Source organism: Ambystoma mexicanum, chromosome 1q (assembly GCF_040938575.1).
Source record: "Ambystoma mexicanum isolate Mex_15411 chromosome 1q, UKY_AmexF1_1, whole genome shotgun sequence".
In the NCBI taxonomy this organism is placed as follows: domain Eukaryota; kingdom Metazoa; phylum Chordata; class Amphibia; order Caudata; family Ambystomatidae; genus Ambystoma; species Ambystoma mexicanum.
The window spans coordinates 62,583,534-62,602,227 of NC_090922.1; the positions used below are offsets into that span (position 1 = coordinate 62,583,534).

General features: G+C 50.8%; 1 protein-coding gene across 3 annotated transcripts in view; it reads right to left on the minus strand.

Moving 5' to 3' along the window:
• The window catches only part of NFAT5 (nuclear factor of activated T cells 5), a 1,479,138-nt gene that overhangs the window by 280,028 nt on the left and 1,180,416 nt on the right, over positions 1–18,694 (minus strand). For all 3 annotated transcript variants that reach the window (XM_069635522.1, XM_069635523.1, XM_069635524.1), the window contains exon 10: positions 3,765–3,842. In XM_069635522.1, coding sequence (XP_069491623.1) covers positions 3,765–3,842 — 78 coding nt within the window. The remainder of the gene's footprint in view (positions 1–3,764; positions 3,843–18,694) is intronic.

Consider the following 18,694-nt stretch of genomic DNA (forward strand, 5'->3'; position numbering starts at 1 on the left):
TTTGGAGAGGGAATCAGGCGAGCCATTAAGGCCTTATACACAGACCCCTCTGCTAGAGTCACGGTAAATGGTCGCCTTTCACGAACATTCAGCCTTCAAAGGGGGACGAGGCAGGGCTGCCCCCTCTCCCCAATCCTGTTCGCCATGACCATGGAAATACTCGCGGAGTACATCAGATGTGCCCCGATGGTCCGTGGTATTGATGTTGGAGGCCGGACCTTCAAGCTCGGCCTCTATGCAGATGACATACTGCTCCACCTGAGGGAACCCACTAGCTCGGTTCGGCTGTTCGGGTTATTGAACGGTTTGGCCAATTCTCAGGCTTCAGGATGAAGATAGGGAAGTCAATGATCTTCCCCTTTGCCCCAGATGCAGACAGGGACCTCACGGAACTGTCCCCCCTGGGGTTTCAAATTCGAACCGAACGGATTAAATATCTGGGGATCAACATCGTCCGGCCCCACGAAGATCTAAGCCAGGCAAATTACCCCCCGCTGTTTGACAACTTATTTAAAGATATGGAGACATGGGGTAAGGGGCAAATCTCGTGGATGGGAAGGATAAATGCTGTAAAGATGAACCTCCTCCCCAGGGTCCTGTATGTTTTCCAGATGCTCCCTTTGGAAGCCCTAGAAGCACTTCTTAAAGAAGCCAAAAAACGCATAACGAGATTTATATGGCAAGGCCAGAGACCCAGAATAGATTATGAAACACTCACCCCTCCCCAAGGATAGAGGGGGGGTCGGCCTCCCAGACTTACGAACTTACCACAGAGCGGCCCAGCTCAGAACCCTGGCCCCCCACCTCAGAGAGGACCCCAACAAACAATGGGTCTTTCTTGAAAACTCCCTCCTGAGCCCTTTCACAGTGGGTGAGTGGTTATGGGTCCCGATGAAAAAGCTGCCAAGGAGAATCAGGGATCACCCAATACTAGTAACAATGTGGGAGGCATTGGAGGGTAAGGGACACGGTGAGGAGGTGACCACTTGGCCCTCCCCCATGAGCCACATCTGGTCCACACCAGTTTTAGAGGAAATCCCAGGCCATGAACACAATCAACCCTGGTTCGACGCGGGCCTATGCAGAGTTGGTCAGTTGGTCAGGGAGGAGTCCTTTATAAGTATCCAGGAGCTTGAAGAATCCTTGGGAATAGGTAGGCTCTCCCCACTCCTCTACCTGAGACTTAAGGGAATCCTAATGAAACCAAAACTAAAGCCCAAATTACAAAGAAAACTCACCCCAGTTGAAATTTTTTTAGATACCTATGTAGAAATGAGAGGCCTCATCTCACTCCTTTACTCCGCCCTTTTAAACCCCCGGGAGGGAACCACCAAAAGCCTCAGGGGGAAATGGAAAAGAGACTTGGGTTGTAGGATCGGAGACGGTCTCTGGGGGCGACTCTGGAGTAGATCATTCAAGACCTCGATCTCCTGCCAATACAAAACCCATGCTGTCAAACTCCTGCACAGATGGCAGTATGACCCGATCACACTTTCTAGGATGTTCCCAGACGTAATCCCCCTTTGCTGGCATGGGTGTGGGGAGAGGGCAAACTATTGGCACATGTGGTGGACATGCGGGAAGGTTCAAACTTATTGGGCCGAAGTCCTTAGCTGGCTGAAAGAGGCGGGAGAAGGTGTGCTACCACTGGACCCGATGTTGGTACTGTTTGGCCTGCAGCATAAGGATGACCACTGGGAAAAATTACCGGACCTCTCGCACTCCCTACTGTTGGCAGCCAGAGCAGCCCGCGCTAGAACGTGGAAGAGGCCCGCCCTCCCCTCAAGGAAAGAATGGGTGATGATTGCCAAAGACATATTACTTACGGAAAGACTTACTGCGGCTTTACATGGTTCAAGCACCCAAATAGAGACAGACTGGCTGCAATTTCAAGAGGTGTTTGGCAATACACAGGCCACGTCCTGAGACCCTCAAGTGTCCTTGGCCCGGCCCAAAAACAAGCCCCGACATGGAACGAATGGCTTTGGAACTCGGAAAGCCAGTCGACCACTGGCGGAGAAAACCCGGATTGACGCTGCCCTATGCCGCATCATTCCTATAAGCAGACAGCAGCGCTCGAGACACTGTGTGGGGTTGGTGGGAGGGGGCGGGGGGGTTTACAAACGCAGGGAATAATGGCTTATAGTTTGATTTGTTGAGGGCGATTGCCCAAATCTTGTAATTTGCGTACCTATGCTGTTTGCCAAAAATCAATAAAAATTTAATTAAAAAAAAAAAAACATCTGGAGAGCCACAGGTTGCAGGCACCTTTCAAAGGCAACATTCTCAACTGCAACCCGGTTTTAAACTAGGGAAGAGATGTTGTAACAAACAATGCAGCTTTGAATCAATTGGATCTCCCCACAACACAAAGAGCCTTGTGGCCTTTTTACTATTTTGCTCATCAGCTAGTGGACTATTTCCAGTTGTTCTGTCCCAGGTTTGCTTAACGGTAGTGTCCTCCAGGCATCAGAAGCAGGCTGGTTGTCTGCCACGTGTCGGGGCTTGTTTTTGGGCCGGGCCAAGGACACTTGAGGGTCTGAGGACGTGGCCTGTGTATTGCCAAACACCTCTTGAAATTGCAGCCAGTCTGTCTCTATTTGGGTGCTTGAACCATGTGATGCACACCTCATACCACCGTACCTCCCTGTTGCATGGTTAATGGGCGGCAGAACTGAAGGCCTTAACTATCATGACAGTTTAGGCACTTTTCCTCAGAAAGACAATGAAACCTTCAGGGGCCAAGCACAAAAGTGACATGTCGGCTACGGACATGCGCTTTACTAATGTGATAGGGACTGCTTGCAGAAGAGGCACCTTTTCCCAAGCCATCATTGCCGCTACACCAGACACAGTAGCACTGCACCTGCCAGAGCACTGGAAACCGCATGCTATAGAAATCAGCTAGAGTTATTCGAACAGGACCTGGCAAGTGGCAGTGCTGTGGTGGCGTCTTTTCACTCAGGTCGACAGTTCACACCCAGTAATTTCCCCTTGCTTACTTCATACACCCTATTGTTTCACATGGCTGGCGAGAATCATTCCTGGATTCTTGTTTGGCAGTTCGTTCCTGGACATGCTTGCTCTACCTTTGGACAATGCTGAATCCAGTCTCTTATTTTTCTTGGCTGCTTTGACTGTTCATATGGAATCTACTCCCTCCCAGCACACGCGGTAAAAGGAAGACCCCAAGATGTTGGATTGTTACAGCTCCTTTATATTTTCTACCAAAAGGTGATGCAATTGTATACAAAGTACGTGGAGAAGGACTACTTTACTTTGCTGTAACTCCTATTCTCCAGAATTGGTATCTTTCATAGATTCACATGCTGTTTGAATAGTCCCACACATCAGGATGGGAACCCTCAGTAACATTAAGGCAGTTTCCATTTAAACGTAAAAATAAAAACCACTTGACTCTTCTCTTTAATTCACAACAAGAATTCAATATCAGTCAGATTTAGTGTACAGTCTATTATCAGTTTACAAGTAACTAAGTTAGATTAATAACTCAATCGCTCCCTGCATAATCATGTCAATTTAGTAGGTGTTATCAGTATTTAATTTTATGATTCATTCTGAAGACTTTGATATGTAAAGTACTGATAGTGTGTAAATTCTGTATGGAACATGACTAGCTAAAAAGTGTAACAGCTATCCTGATATACAACCAAAAAATATGTAGAGCTTAAAGTTTCTATCATATTACTCAAGTAATGCAGGGAGAATCAAAGTGACTATAAAAAGCTAAATAACTATGGTACCTTTCACAGAATGTTCAAAAGAGCATGATTGTGCAGGGGCATCCAACTCTTTCTTCACCAAAACATTCGGAGAAACACCTGTTGATACAAGAACATTTAGTATATTAAGCAGTGTCACTCTTTGTTCATGGTAAAATACATACACCTGAAATTCACTAAGAGCAGCAAGGCTGTGCAGGCGAAAACAACTATGGAACAAGTTACTTACCTGTAACTGTTGTTCTCCAGCATGGGTCTGGCATGTATTCACATGCTCATGAATATTCCCCGTCGTCAGGCTGGGAATCCTCGGTAAAGAAAAATCAGTATCAGTTTCGTTTCTGATCTGTCTTTCGTAGTAGTAACCAATCACTGATCTCTGCGTCATACTGACCACAGCCAATGACTGCCATCTCCCTAAGCCCCGCCTCTGGCAGCCATCTTCAGATTTGGTAGCACGTGAAGTGGCAGTATGATCAAGTGAAGAGCCACAGAGGGGTAGGCGGGAGGGTTCGCATGTGAATCCATGCCAGACCCATGCTGGAGAACAACAGTTACAGGTAAGTAACTTGTTCCTTCTCCAGCATGGGGTCTGGCATGGATTCACATGCTCATGAATAAAAGAATACATAGCAGTACACACATGCACAACCACGGGAGGTGGCAAAGGCTCAACATTAAGCATTACATCCAAAACTCAACATTAAGCAATTCTTACCTCCTCACCAGGCTCACCTTAGGCGAACAGGTTGCGCAGCACTGCTTGGCCGACTCTGGACTCCTCCCTGGAATCCCGATCGACGCAGTAGAATTTCGTGAAGGTGTGCGTCGACCTCCACGTAGCAGCCCTGCAGATGTCCAGCAAGGGCACACCAGATAGGAACGCCGTGGTAGCTGCGATCGCTCTGGTGGAATGGGCTCTCGGACGGCCAGGCAGCGGTTGGTTTGCCAACCGATGACAGTACATGATACAGCTGGAGAGCCATCTGCAAATGGAAGCCTTCGAGAGAGCCTTCCCCTGATTGACAGGTCCAAAGTTCACAAAAAGTTGTGACGTCTTCCGAAAACTCTTCGTGCGGTCCACGTAGAACTTCAGCGCTCTAGCCACATCCAGCGAGTGCAAAGTCCTTTCAGCCGGCGACAAAGGCGACGAGAAGAAAACAGGCAACACCAAGGGTTCGTTGAGGTGGAAGTCCGACGGCACCTTGGGCATGAAGGAGGGGTGCGTCCTGAGCACTACCCTTGTGTCGTGAAAAGTCAAGTAAGGGGGCTTGCAGGAAAGGGCCTGGATCTCTCCCACCTGTTGTGCGGAGGTGATGGCCACAAGAAACGCAGTTTTCCACGACAAGAACTTCAACGGAGCTGAGTGCAGAGGCTCGACCGGAGGTCCCATGAGCTTGGTCAGCACCACGTTGAGCTCCCACGCCGGGGCCTTCACCGGAGGGAACGATCTGAACAGTCCCTTCATGAATTCTTTCACCAGACGATGAGACCACAAAGACGTCCGTCCCGTGGTTCTGGTGTATCGGGAGATCGCAGCAAGATGAATCTTGATGGAAGCGTGCGCCGGTCCAGCCTTGGCCAGCGACAGCAGGTACGGCAGTACTTGAGGAGCCGTAATCCGTAGAGGGTTAATCTTCTGTGCGTGGCACCAGACAGAGAACCTCTTCCATTTGTGTCCGTAGCATTTAAGAGTTGAGGACGCCCTGGCCTTTGCAAGAACCTCTCTGCAGTCGGCCGGTATGTCGTAACCTCCAAACTCTAACGCTGCAGGAGCCAGCCTGCAAGTTCAGCGACTTTGGGTCGTGATGGAGGATGGCGCCTCCTTCCCAGGAGAGAAGATCCGCGTCCACTGGCAGCTTGATTGACGGGGAGGCTGACAAGTCCAGAAGGTCCGGGAACCATATCTGCCTCCGCCACACAGGTGCGACGAGGATCATCCTGCACCGTGACTTCTTGAGTTGGTTGATGAGCCGGATCAGCAGCGGCAATGGAGGGAACGCATATAGGAACAGGCCCTCCCAGGGAAACGAGAAAGCATCGCCCATGCTCCTTGGCTGGGGAAACCTGCTGGTGAACCGCCAGCACTTGGAGTTCGTCGCGAACAGATCGATCTAGGGTGTGCCCCACCGTCGGAAGAGGCGGTCCACTAGATCCTGTCGTAGTTCCCACTCGTGGCACGAGCGCAGCTCTCTGCTGAGCGAGTCGGCGATGGTGTTTTTTATCCCTGCCAGATGAAACGGCACCAGAAACATCCCTTGGGCGACGGCCCAATGCCACAGATCCTGAGCCCCCTTGGACAGGGCTGGGGATCTGGTACCGCCCTGCTTCCTGATGTAGAACATGGTGGTGGTGTTGTCGGTGAAGATCCTCACCACCTTGCTCTTGAGGGACGGAAGAAATGACCTGAGGGCCCAAAACACAGCCCGGAGTTCCAGGACGTTGATATGGAGGGACTTCTCCGTCGGCAGCCACAGGCCTCTCGCGTGCAGATTTTCGGTGTGCGCTCCCCACCCTTCCAGGGAGGCATCCGTGGTCACTGTCTTCTGGTGGCCCGGGGTCTGGAGGTCCATGCCCGCAGTCAGATGCGTGCGGGTGCCCCACCACCGGATCGCTCGTCGGAAGCTCTCGTCGAGTGTGATCCTGTCCTCGAAGCTGCCAGTCGTCTGGATCCAGCGAGCGTCCAGGAACTCCTGCAACGGGCGCATCCGAAGCCTGCACAGGCGGATGAGATAAATGCAAGAAGACATCATTCCGAGGAGGGATTTGATGGACCTCACCCTGGCCGCGTCCGCAACCAGCATCCGCTGCACCTTACCCAAGATGGCCCTCGTTCTTTCCTCCGACGGAGAGGCCAGAAGCGCCACTGTGTCGAGTTTCGCTCCCAGAAACAGTGCGTCTTGCGCGGGCACCAGGTGGGACTTGGCGTAGTTTATGGAGAATCCAGGGCCATGAGTAGTTGGACGGTCCTCGCCGTGTGCTCCGCGGCGAGCTCCTTTGTCTTTGCACGGATGAGCCAGTTGTCCAGGTAGGGGTAGACGTGGATCCCCTCCAGGCGCAGCCGCGCCGCTACCGGTGCGAGGCACTTGGTGAACACCCTGGGTGCCGACCTCAATCCGAAGGGAAAGGCTCTGAACTGGTAGTGACGCCCTTGGACCACGAACCTGAGAAACTTTCGGTGTCCCTTTAGGATGGGGATATGGAAGTAGGCATCCTCCAAATCCAACGACGACAGGAAATCGCCCTCCTCCAGTTGACCCAGGACGTGCTGGAGGGTGACCATGCGGAACATCTGTGCCTTGAAGAATTTGTTCAGTCGTCGTAGGTCCAGGATGGGACGCCATCCTCCCGTCTTCTTCTTCACAAGGAAGTATCTTGAGTAAACTCCGGAGCCCCGAAGCCTCTTTGGGACGAGCTCGATGGCGCCTTTCTTGAGCATCGCCTTTACCTCCAAGAGAAGTTGAGGGACGTGATGTTCCTTCCTGGCCACGGGGGGGGAAGCGCGGGCACTTCTTTAGAAACTCGAGCGCGTGACCCTGAGCCAGGGATTCCAGCACCTAACGGTCGGTGGAGATGGACTCCCACACGCTGACGAAGTTCGCCAGCCGGCCTCCCACCGGGGTGCTTCGGTGGGGGCCCGAACCCACGGCCGGTTCAGTCCTGCTTCGAAGAGGCTTTGCCGCCTTGCCCTACTTGGCGACGACGGCAGGGTCCGCTCGACTTGCCTCGTCCCCTGTAGGCTTCTTGCGACGACGAACGGGCCGCTTGAAGATAGGTGGAAAATCCGCCGCCGGAACCTTTGGAGGCACCCTGCTTGCCTCCGCCGCTCCGAAAGGGCGGCCGTCGTTGCTGGAGAACACCAAGAGCCCGGGCCGTCTCTGTGTCCGTCTTGATGGCTTGTAGGGAATCGTCCACTGTTTTCCCAAACAGGCTGTTCCCGTCGAACGGCATGTCCAAGACTCTGGTCTGCACGTCCTGATGGAAGTCAGTTGCCTTGAGCCATCCACGCCGTCTAAGGCACACGCCGTTGCCCAACTGGCGAAATCCAGTGTCAGCGATGACCGTCGCTATTGTAATCGCGTGGTCCGACGCCACTTCTCCTTCCTGCAAGATCTCTAGGGCCTCCGCCCTCTTGTCGTCTGGTAAGAAGTCCAGCAGGGGGGCGATTTTGTACCACAACTCCCTGTCGTAGCGGGCTACAATAGCCAAGGAGTTGGCAGCCTTAATCGTCGTCGCTGCCGATGAGATGACTCTGCGTCCCATCGTGTCCAATTTCTTTCCCTCGCCGTCCGGCGGGGAGGTTGACGTAGAGGCCGAGGCCCCCCCGCTTTCTTCCTGGCCGCCGCGGAGACGACCGAGTCCGGGGTCGGCTGTGCCCGAAGGCCCAAGGGGGCCGCGTCCGGGACACGGTACTTCTTCTCGTACCGGTCCCTTCTCGCAGGCGTTGTGGATGGGTTCTTGAGGAGGGCGAGACCCTCATCCCAGATATCGTCCAGTAGAGGTACAGCGAGGACCGTCTTCCTCTTGGTCTCGCGCCATTGATAAAGGAAACCTTCCTTCTTCTCTTCCGGGCAGAGCTGGAAAAGCTTGGATGCCCTGGCGATCATGGCATGAAACGATCCAATCTCGTCGGGTGGGGAAGCCCGGGGAGGAGGTGACGACGGGAGATCCTCGTCGTAAACCTCGTCGTCTGTGCCCGTTGCGGCAGTGTCAGTCCCCGTATCATTCCCACGGGTCGTGGACGGGGAGGAGGGCTGAGCAGGGCGCGATGGTTGAAAAGGAGGTGGAGGATGAATCCTTCTTCTCTTAGGAGGAGGGCTCCCAGAAGGGCCTGGCTCCGGGTCCCCCGTCGGGAGAGGTTCCTCCGTTGGTGGTAACGGCAATCTCGTCCTTATCTCCGAGCATAAGGACTGAATAGCCAACAAAATGGCCGCCGAGTTGTCTTGCAGCACTGGTTGAGGGGAGTCCGACGGGCGGTCAGGAGCCCCGTCGGCACCCTCGACGTTCTCGTCGTCTCATAGGTCGGGGTCCCTCCCGACGGGCTGGTCTTCTTCCACACCAACGCCGTGGCTTAAGACTTCGATCAGCTCCTCCTCAGAGGTTGAGGCCGAATCCACGACGACCTCCTGCCCCCCCCTTTTTCTTCTCCGTCGGAGGTTTCACGGGGGTCCTGTCGATGGGCATGAAAGAGGACTCCCTCCGCGGTGGCAGGGAGACTCTGGGCCCCGAGGTCGCCACCACTGGTGTAGCCTCCACAGGCTGAGCCAGGGCCGCCGCGACTGTCTCGATAGAGGCCTTGGCCGGATGGATTAAGGCTTTCACCACCTTAGGTGCGCTCACCGCCTTCACCTTTGTGGGAGGGTCACCGCCTCGCTCCCCCTGCGATGGGGCATTCGAGCTCGACCGGGGTCTCTCCAGGAGCTTCGCCGGGTGCTTGGCCTTCCTCTTACCCGAGCCAGAGCGTTGGCTCGTGGTTGATGGCGCCGGGGAGGATGCGCCCTGCCTGGCGCCCGTAGAGCCCGACCGTTCGGCGCTCCCAGTGCCAGCGGACTTGCGGTGCTTGGCCTTCTGTTGGACCCCCGTCGCCGGGGCGCCCTCAAAGGTCTTAGAAGACCGCTCGGACTTCTTCTCACCTGACGGGTTCTTCCCTTCCAGCCAGTTGGTGAGACGCAGATGGCGGTCCTTCATGGTCCGCTCCGACATATTGCCGCAAAACGCACAGTCCTTCTCCACGTGCGTCTTGTCCTCATGCAGGCAGAGGGAGTGTTCGTCCTCCTTAGAGACATTCTGAAGCTGGCATCCAGGGCAGACCCTGAACAGCTTTCCGGGCGTCGAGCTTCCCTTCTCCTGGGCCATGATCGAGATGGGCCTGAGAAACTTCTGGAGTCCTCCAAAAGCGTGGCTCGACGAAATCTTCACCCTCGAGGGGCGTAGAAGAATCCGATACGGGTCCCCGTTGATCTGATAAAGAAATGGTGGAGCTTGAGGCTCTTTTGACCGAAAAAGAGAAAATGTTCCTAAGAAAAAGCGCGAAAAAAGCACTAAAGCTCGAGAGCAATAGCACGAGGATCCCAACACTTGAACGTGCAGTAAAAATCTGAAGATGGCTGCCAGAGGCGGGGCTTAGGGAGGTGGCAGTCATTGGCTGTGGTCAGTATGACGCAGAGATCAGTGATTGGTTACTACTACGAAAGACAGATCAGAAACAAAACTGATAATGATCCATGCCAGACCCCATGCTGGAGAAATGTGGCTGAGTCAGCTCTCCTCCCCACGTTGGACAGCACGGACAAAGGCGACCCCCGTAGGCAGGATGACACACACTGGCTCAGGTTCTTAACACAAAGGTAGTTCAAAAAGTGGATCGAGGCCTGACTGGCCTGCCACGTTAAAGTCTTACTCTCTAATTTCCACAACACAGTTCACCAAAAAGCTCACTTTGCCCCACCCCCCTCTGTCGGGCTCAGACCTTTCACGGTAAAACAAAACACTTGCAGGGGTGTCCTGGATACATGAATTAATTCACTTCCTTTAGGGGTTCCCTTCCCTTAACTAATTAAACCTTCGTTCTCCATCAGCCAGGCTCGGATCGTTTCCTGATGTTGAAGACTTTCGAATGTGTGTGGCTTTTTTTTCTACAGACCTTCACAGGACCACTTTGACTTTCCAGCTTTCAACTCGCACTCCTATGTTATTTGCCCCAGTGCTTCCTACTCTAGGTAGTTCACTGTATTATGCACCAAAGTTTAACGTTCACCTTTTTACTCTGCCCTCGATTTGAATCACCTCGCTTTTAAAGTTGATTCATTTTATCGCTAGAAACCTTTCACCTTCCACAGAGACATTTGAGTGGCCTACTTCCTTTCGCGAGACCAATCTGTTACTCCGTATCGCTGACTTTACAGCTATCGTTCCTTCAAGGTTCATTCGCAGGTCTGCCTTTCATCGCGTCTCATCCAAACGCATGTAGCCTTCAATTGTGCGATATAATGTTGCCACTTCAATCTTTCTTTAGCACACACCGGTCTCTCATGTCGCTTGCCAACTCACTGACTGTGTGTGTTTCTTTCTGGTCTTTATTGTCTTCCAGTTTACGAGTCAAGGTTAGTACCACAGGCTTGGCCTCGCCTCTCAAACTCTGACGTTCGTCCGGGAGGGTCGCTGGCATCCTTGAAACACAATGCAGACTTCTTGTTTGGGATTCAGCCTTCTCCACGTGTCTTTCGCAGACTTTTGGAGGAAACAACCTCCTGCAGGGAAATACTGGGGTTCTCCACCCGTGGCTCTCATCGCTCGGACTGTTGCTCTGCTCCAGTAGGTTTGCCTTCGCCCAGCAGGTTCTGCTCCTACTCGTGTTCGACCTTGCTCATCTTCTCACCAAAATGTCTTTGGACTTCGAGTACCAGAATCTTTCACTCTGGTTTTGCTCTCACTTCGGTAGCTCCCCCCTTTTTAGTACTCTGGTGGTTTTGGGAGCTGCAGGAGTTCAAAGGGATACTTGTCGAGGCCAGGGTCTCGCCACCAACCCCGCAAAAGCCTAAGCTGTCCTGCTTTGCCCAGGGGAGGAGTTCTGTTGTGGGCACTGCCAGTTAACCCCAGCTGCCCCTGGTTTGGCTCCCTGGAGGTACAGTTGTCTCTCCACACTGCAGCCTAACCTGTACTCACAGGTCCAGCAATCAGGCAGTCCTTCCTCCAGCCTTCCAGGGCCTCTCCAGCTCAAATTCTCTCTCGCTGGCTTCCATGCACCATCCAGCATCCATAGCTCGCTCAGGGTGTGCCTTTATGTTCCACCTTTTATACTCGCTGGGAGAGTCAACCAGAATCGGGTGCGAGTGGTTGTAGTGGGAGGCCTGACCTTACCTGTGCTTGTTAAGGGGACAGTCTGTTAAAAAGGAAGACTCAGTCCTCTGTGTCTGAGTGTGTTTCTTCTCTGTGATCTTCAACCTCTCAGTCCCTCTCTTCTTTGTTTGTGTTTGTATAAAAAGGAGGTGAGGGGGAGTTGGGAAGTCTTAGTGTTTTCTGGTAATTATGGGAAAATTGAGTAGGGTATTGTCAGATCGGGGAAGGTGGATGTAGGGTTGCGGGTACATGGGTTCTGGTTTCCCATGAAGCTCTCCCCTTCTTTCCTTTGGGGAAAAGTACTGGGGTAGGATGGGACTTGGTTTAACATATCCCATGTAGTCTGAGGGGGTGTTGGGTAGGGGTGTTTTCAGAAAGGGGGGAATACTGTGTTTCTCCCAAGGGCATTCCTCCTGCAGTCCCCAAGAACTTCTTGTCCAGGTGATCCTCCTGCAATGGTCCGCGCCAGGGTCTGGTTCCAAAGGCCATGCCTGTGTCCTGGATACATGAATAAAAGATCCTTGGGGTCTATCCGTGAGAACACCCTCAGGTTTCTCACAGATGGCATTACCAAATTGTAGACTGTAGGCTAAAAATAGCAAAGTTCTGCATTTGTATCCTCAAGTCCTCATCAGATAGTCTTGGGGTATACCCTATCGTAAATGTTAAATCTGTGAGAATGGTTTTCTGCGTTCTCTTTTTTATCCAGCAAGATCTTGTAGTGAGATTGGAGCAGATTAATTTGGGTTTCAAATTCTGTATGCTCACGTGTCCGCTTGCATTGATTTTCAAAATCTCCTGCCTTTTTCCCACCACTCGCATGCTATTGCTCTGGTCTGATATGGATGTTGATAGCTCAGTTTTGCTGCACTAGATGTCACATTTGATTTTGCACACCATCTGCTCCAAGTGATCTCTAGTTGCTTGCATTACAGCCGTTTCAGCAGTGTGATAACTTCTGCTGACTTGACTTTTCCTAAACATAACTAATCTTGTCTCTGACGTTAGCACATTAAGTTTCCTCAGGATCAATGGTAAGACCCTAAGAGGAAAGTTGGTGCATTGAGTAAGTGATGAATAAGGGGAATGTACCATTGCATTCATAAATGTTGCCAACCGCGCTTAAGTAGCTCTGGGACCAACCTCTGATGCGAGTGACACCTATTGCCATCCAGTAGCACAAATAAGTCTTCCATTATCGATCAAATTCAGTCACAATGTGCTCCCAGGTCGGCGCATCGGAGGTGCAGGCAGTCCCCCCAGACGCAGATGCCTGGGAAACAATGTCCAAGAACAGAGTGCTGCTTGGAGCTTTTTGAGAGGTGATGTGGTTTTCCTCAGGGTCTACCGGCAAGCAGTACCTTCATGGCCACATCCCGGGCCATGCGAGGGCCTGCCTTGTAAGCATGAAAGATGCTACCATTTTTACTTTGCAGCATTTTTTCTATCAGTTACAGCAGCCCTCTGCCAGGGTCAGCCTCGGTCCCAGCCAGCAAAAGGTAAAATTCGGTCTAAAGCCATCCTTTGGGGTCATTGTTGTGCTTGCAGGCCCAATCAAGGCAGAAACAGTGCGCCTGCAAGCCACAGGCACCATCCTGGGACAGATTGAGGCACTGCTCTGCATCACACTGGCTCAGATGAGTTCTATGCTAGCTTGGTTTGTGTGCAGTCTACAAGCAAGTATTCAGTGGTTCCATATGTTGTGTCATGATGCCTACCCCCGGGGACCCAGACCACGTCCAGCAACCCCGGAAGCAGGCATCAAGTTATTCTAAGCAAGCCCAACAACCCCTGTTAGGGACTATTTGGCGCCAGGCTCATATGGAAAGTCAGTCCTGGCGCCATAGGCGCCAGGCTCATAGATTAAAACGTACCTGATGCAGACCATGCTGCAAGAGCTCCAAGCCAAAAGAGGCTTGGAAGGGACTACTTTACTTAGGGACTATTTTATTACTCGGGCGGGGCTGGGGAGGAATACTTACCTGGGACTACTTTGGAGGCTATTTAAACCACGCCCGAAGAGCAGCACACGCTTCGTGTTATTCTGCATCCAGCAGCGTAACGCTCACCGTGCCTGCAAGTCTGCATCCAGCCTTCTGCCACGCCCGCCTCGAGTTTGGAGCTCCTAGAAAAAGGAAGAAAGAAGAAGAAAAGGTTAGAACAAGAGCAATACCTTTAATCCTTACATGAATTCCAGATCCATCGCGCCTTCGAGCTGGAAGAAAGAAGTTATTTTATGCGCGTCGCCTCGCCTGCTGCAGCGCCGCCCTGAACTCACCGGCCTTCGCAGCATCTTCGCATTCCACCGCATCCTCCTGCATGTTCCCGCCGCACTCCGGCACCTAAGGAGAAGACAAGAACAGCAAGGTGAGCTAAGGGAATACACAGAGGAATATTAGTTACACCCCCATAGACTTACCTGATTTTACCACCAGGGGTACTATTCCTCTTCACGAGTCGGTGCAGCTTCCACTGCATCTTCGCCGAACCCCGGTCCCTAAGGGGAAACAAAAGGACAGCAAGGTGAAACAAAGGGACTAACAAGGGGAACCCTCCTCACCACAATTGACTTACCTGATTTTACCGCCGGAGGTATTATTCCCCAAGACTTCATACTTTCTTTCAGCGCCTGAATAAGGGAGAAAGCAAAAGGTTACATATTGACATTATTTTATCGAACTGTGTTGGAAAATACAAATCCTTACCAGAATACTACCGGTTGCCACGAGGAACTCTTCATTAGGGTCAAGCTGCAACCTGCAAGGAATTGGACAAGAGTGAAAGTCAGGCATTTGAACTCTTACGAACTTTATACTTACGGCGTCTTGCCGGGAATCTCGGAGTCAATATTGTTCTGGAACTCACCAATTCCTTCGAGCCAGTGAAGCAACTGGTTATCAACGCGCCCCTGCGCTCAATGCAGGATGGAGAGCTCATCTTTTCAAACCATCAGGTGAGACTATAAGAGGGGACATCAAAGTCGATCTGTGGGGAGAACAGCGGGAGTGGGAAGATTTACGCTCAACTCCACGGGTGGTTAATTCCCTTTCTCCATTTGCAGAAGAATATTCCTACGGGCCAAGCAAACGAAGCTAGGTGGGCCAGTCCAGTCCGTCATCTCGGCCCTACGCGTCACATTGGTGGAGACCGCTGCTGTCCAGTTCCGAACGACGCCTCTGTGGGAGCCAGGTGAGTGTAACATGTTGTGAGCAGATTATACAACTAACAAACCGATTTATTTAAACATTTTCATGTAAGACCTTTCCTGGTTTCAGATGCAATAAGATTTGAACAGGGACGTTCTAGTATATGCCCCAATAATGATTGAAATCATGAAACCTGATTGTTCCATTAATAAATGTAACTACACTCAATCCATTGACCTTCATTAATTACTTACATTGACATATAGGCATGTCAGTAGACTTCATGTTTCCAGTGAAGAAAACATTTAGATTATGAGATCAAATGATTAGATTTGTTTTAGTATTATCAGTTAGCATGACTTTTGTTAATTGATTTGAAGATAATGAATTTGGTATTTTAAAACCTTTTGCACCCTTAAAAGCTGCACAATATCATTAAGTATAAATGGCGTAGATGCTTTAGATAATGTGACTGTTAATTTGCTTATATTTAAGTTACATGATTAAACACATCGCAACATAAAAAGGTGCTTTTGAAAAAAAATATTAGATATATGGGCACAACATTAAATATTGGAATTCAAGGTTTACCAACATGAATGAATAAGGGGTAAATACTTAATGAGATTTTTCCATTAAAACACCATCTTTGTTGATTTGTTTTTATGACACACTTCTGGCATCCGACCCTTATAAGAGAAGCCACTCAAATTGAATCTTAAAAAGGTATCAGATTTAAGTGGCAAATCTTAAATCAACTTTGCATTCTAGAGAAACATTTTAAATATTTGTGCTACGTGGGCCACTCTCAATTAGCTAGATTCTTTTTCTACCGGTGTCCAGAACCTAAAGATATAAACACATACTTATGTACTGATTTCGGTGGACCATTCTGATCTCACTAACAGAAGAGAACAGTGATGAAAAGGAGCATCTGTTAAGATACAGGTAATTTTTCTGAGCTTTATATGAATTAACTCATTCATACTAATTTGGGGTTAAGTTATTCCAAATGTTTTTCCATCTCTATGTATATACAATTAGACATGACTTCTTATTTAGATATTTGTACCATTTGTCTCTAGGTCTCCTGCTGGGGTTCAGGAGTGCCTAGCAGAGTCCATCTAAAACCCTCAGGGTCATCACCACAGCAGCCCATCCTCTTAAAAGGGGACTGTCACATGGGCCACTGGAAAAAGTAATCGCTCCACCCAATGGAACCGCATCTTCAAATAGCCAGACCACTAGGGAAAAGATGGGAAAATACCATTACAACTTACCCAATTTCTCACTTGGTCAAAGGCAAGCCATGGACTGGATACAGAAAGGTTGATTGTGGATAAGGGATGGTGAATGCCCAGCCAGGGCTCATAGTTTATAGAACTCCAGGGAAACCTTCCCCAACTCATATCTCCCAACATTGTCTAATGGAACAGGAGTGGGAGGACTAAATGTACCACAATTACTCAGTCCTACTAAATGGAAACCCAGACCGGACAAACACCACAATCCCAGTCACAGGCTCAGGACACTCAGAGGGAGAGTTAGCCAGCTAACTGTGGTAGTCCTTAACAGTTGGGAAGGACGCCATAAGGGAACCCACAACCCTAGCTCATAAGAGGGGGAAGAGGGTATACCCTCCCATTTTAAAAAAACTGGAAAAAATAGGATTTTAGAGCCTCTCTTTTTCCAAAGGAGCGAAACCCATAGGAGAGCTTTACGGGAGAAGGTGACAATGGAAGGCAGCAATAACCTATTAGGCCTACACAGGAAGGCGACTGCAGACTGCAACAGACAGGCAGAGTAGCCCATTGGGATCCAAAACGGTTGCCCCACCTTTTATAGACACTGTGCCATTAAGGGGGGAGCAAAGACAGTATGAAAAGCCACACCACACAGCTCAGTTGTTGGGTTTCTGGAGTGGAGGAAGGAGTTTGTAACAAGAGCAAGGAGGTGGGTGGAGAGGGGCAGAGGTGCTGGGCTGGAGAAGTGGAATGGAGGAAAGAAGACAAGAAGATGAGGTGGTAAAGAAGATGATAGTGAGTTCAGAGGGTGGGGGTGAGGCTCAAGATAAAAATGTAGAAAAAGGAATGTTAGTGGAGGGCGCGTTTCATATTTTATAACCACAGATGGTAATGATGAACGAGTAAGTGTTGAGGGGAAACAACTGAGGAAGAGGAGCTTTATCAGAAGTCGGGGAAGGTTTGAAATACACAGTTGGGGGTGGGGGGAGAAAGGAAACCAAAGGAGGGTGAGTCAGGAGAAATGTGGTTTTGGGAGCATGGGACTTGGTACAGGAAAAACTGTCCTTGGCGAGCAAGACACCGTATCCCTGGCGAGCCAGGCACCATATGTTTTGGAGGCAAGCCAGGCACCAAATCCCTTAGAAATTAAGTTGGTGGTGGAAGGTGGCAAGTGGGCGAGCATGAAGACCCAAAGGTGCAAAGGAGGGAGGGGACCATAAGTGTGACATTGGCTAGGACACAGGAGAGAAAGGAGGGGTGAAAAGGGGTGAAGGGCTGGGAAGACTGACGCGGAATAGATCAGCTAGATCTCTTCCCTACCAAGCATGTTGGTTCACCTAGAAATGGCCCTGTCTGACCAGCCATAGAGAAGACTGGAAGAGTAGAAGCAGGGTGCGGGTCCCGCAAGGCCAGGGGCCTTTTGTAATGCCAGGCAGTCCTCGCAAGTAGTAGGTGTGGGTTCCCTAAAACACGACAGCAGCACACTCCAAGGGAAATCCCTGTAGCAAACACTGGACATTTAGTTTGGACTCTGGAATTCTAAGAAGATTGCACATTTTATTTCAACCCACTTTATTATTTTGCCAACACTTTGTTCACTTCCCTTAATAAAACTCAAGGGCCCTCATTACGACCCTGGCGGAATTCGGAAAACGATGGCAGAAATGCAATACCGCCATCGAATAGCGCTCGGTGCGACTATGACCCGTCACCGCAAAGTACGAAGCCATTAGCGACACCGTAGTGAACGCCAACGCTAACTGCACCAAGCACGCGCGCACCATGCCAAACCGTAAATACCACCATGGCGCAAGGGTACGCTAATTCCGACCCTAGCGGACATGTACCTAACGCCATCAAGCATGGCGGAATGTACCATTCCGCCATGGTGAGAAGTACGGCATCGCGAATCAACCGTAAACGGCCCCACTGAGTGCCTGTACACCGCTCCCTGCCCACAAAGTACAACTCCCCGTAGGTGCAATGAAGTCACAATGCAACCAGTGAAATGTACAAGTCACCCATGCATGCCAACGAACAAAAGAAACACAAGAGGGGCCAATGGGAGCTGCAGGGCACAGATGGCACGAATACAGAAGCCAATCCAATGGACATGACCACAGTTCCCCCCCCCCCCGAAACGCACGCAAACACAGGCACCTGTGACCAGCAATATTACGAAAATCACATCATTCCACCAGTCCACCTGGCTGACCGGCATCTGTTACACAAAACCCAATCCCCCGCCCCTGAGCATGACAACATTCAAACAGTCATATTGGCAGCCCCCATCCCAGACCTCACTGGGCTTCGTAGGCAAACGCGCCCAGTACAGTACCACGCAACTAAACTCCGAAGCTGGAACCCAATGCAGATCTCCTCCCAATACATCGCTCCCCAAATAGGAATATGCCACATCACTTGCAAAGAAGAACGCTACACGGGCCAAATCAGAATAGAAATTTAATGCACAACAAAATCACCAAGCCCATACAGCCATTAGGCCATGAACTCCAAAACACATTTCACCATTGTGGGCTGCATCCGCAAGAAATGACCAGCTACTACTTGTGTGACGCCCTGTTCCATCATGGTACACAGAGCCACATTCACGTACGAAAAGGCAACATGGAAGCGCACAGAACCGCAGGGCCGTCCCAATGGGGAGGCACTAGTCCAGCTGAAAGGCCGAAATGTTGCTCCGAGCCACCAGTACTGCGTA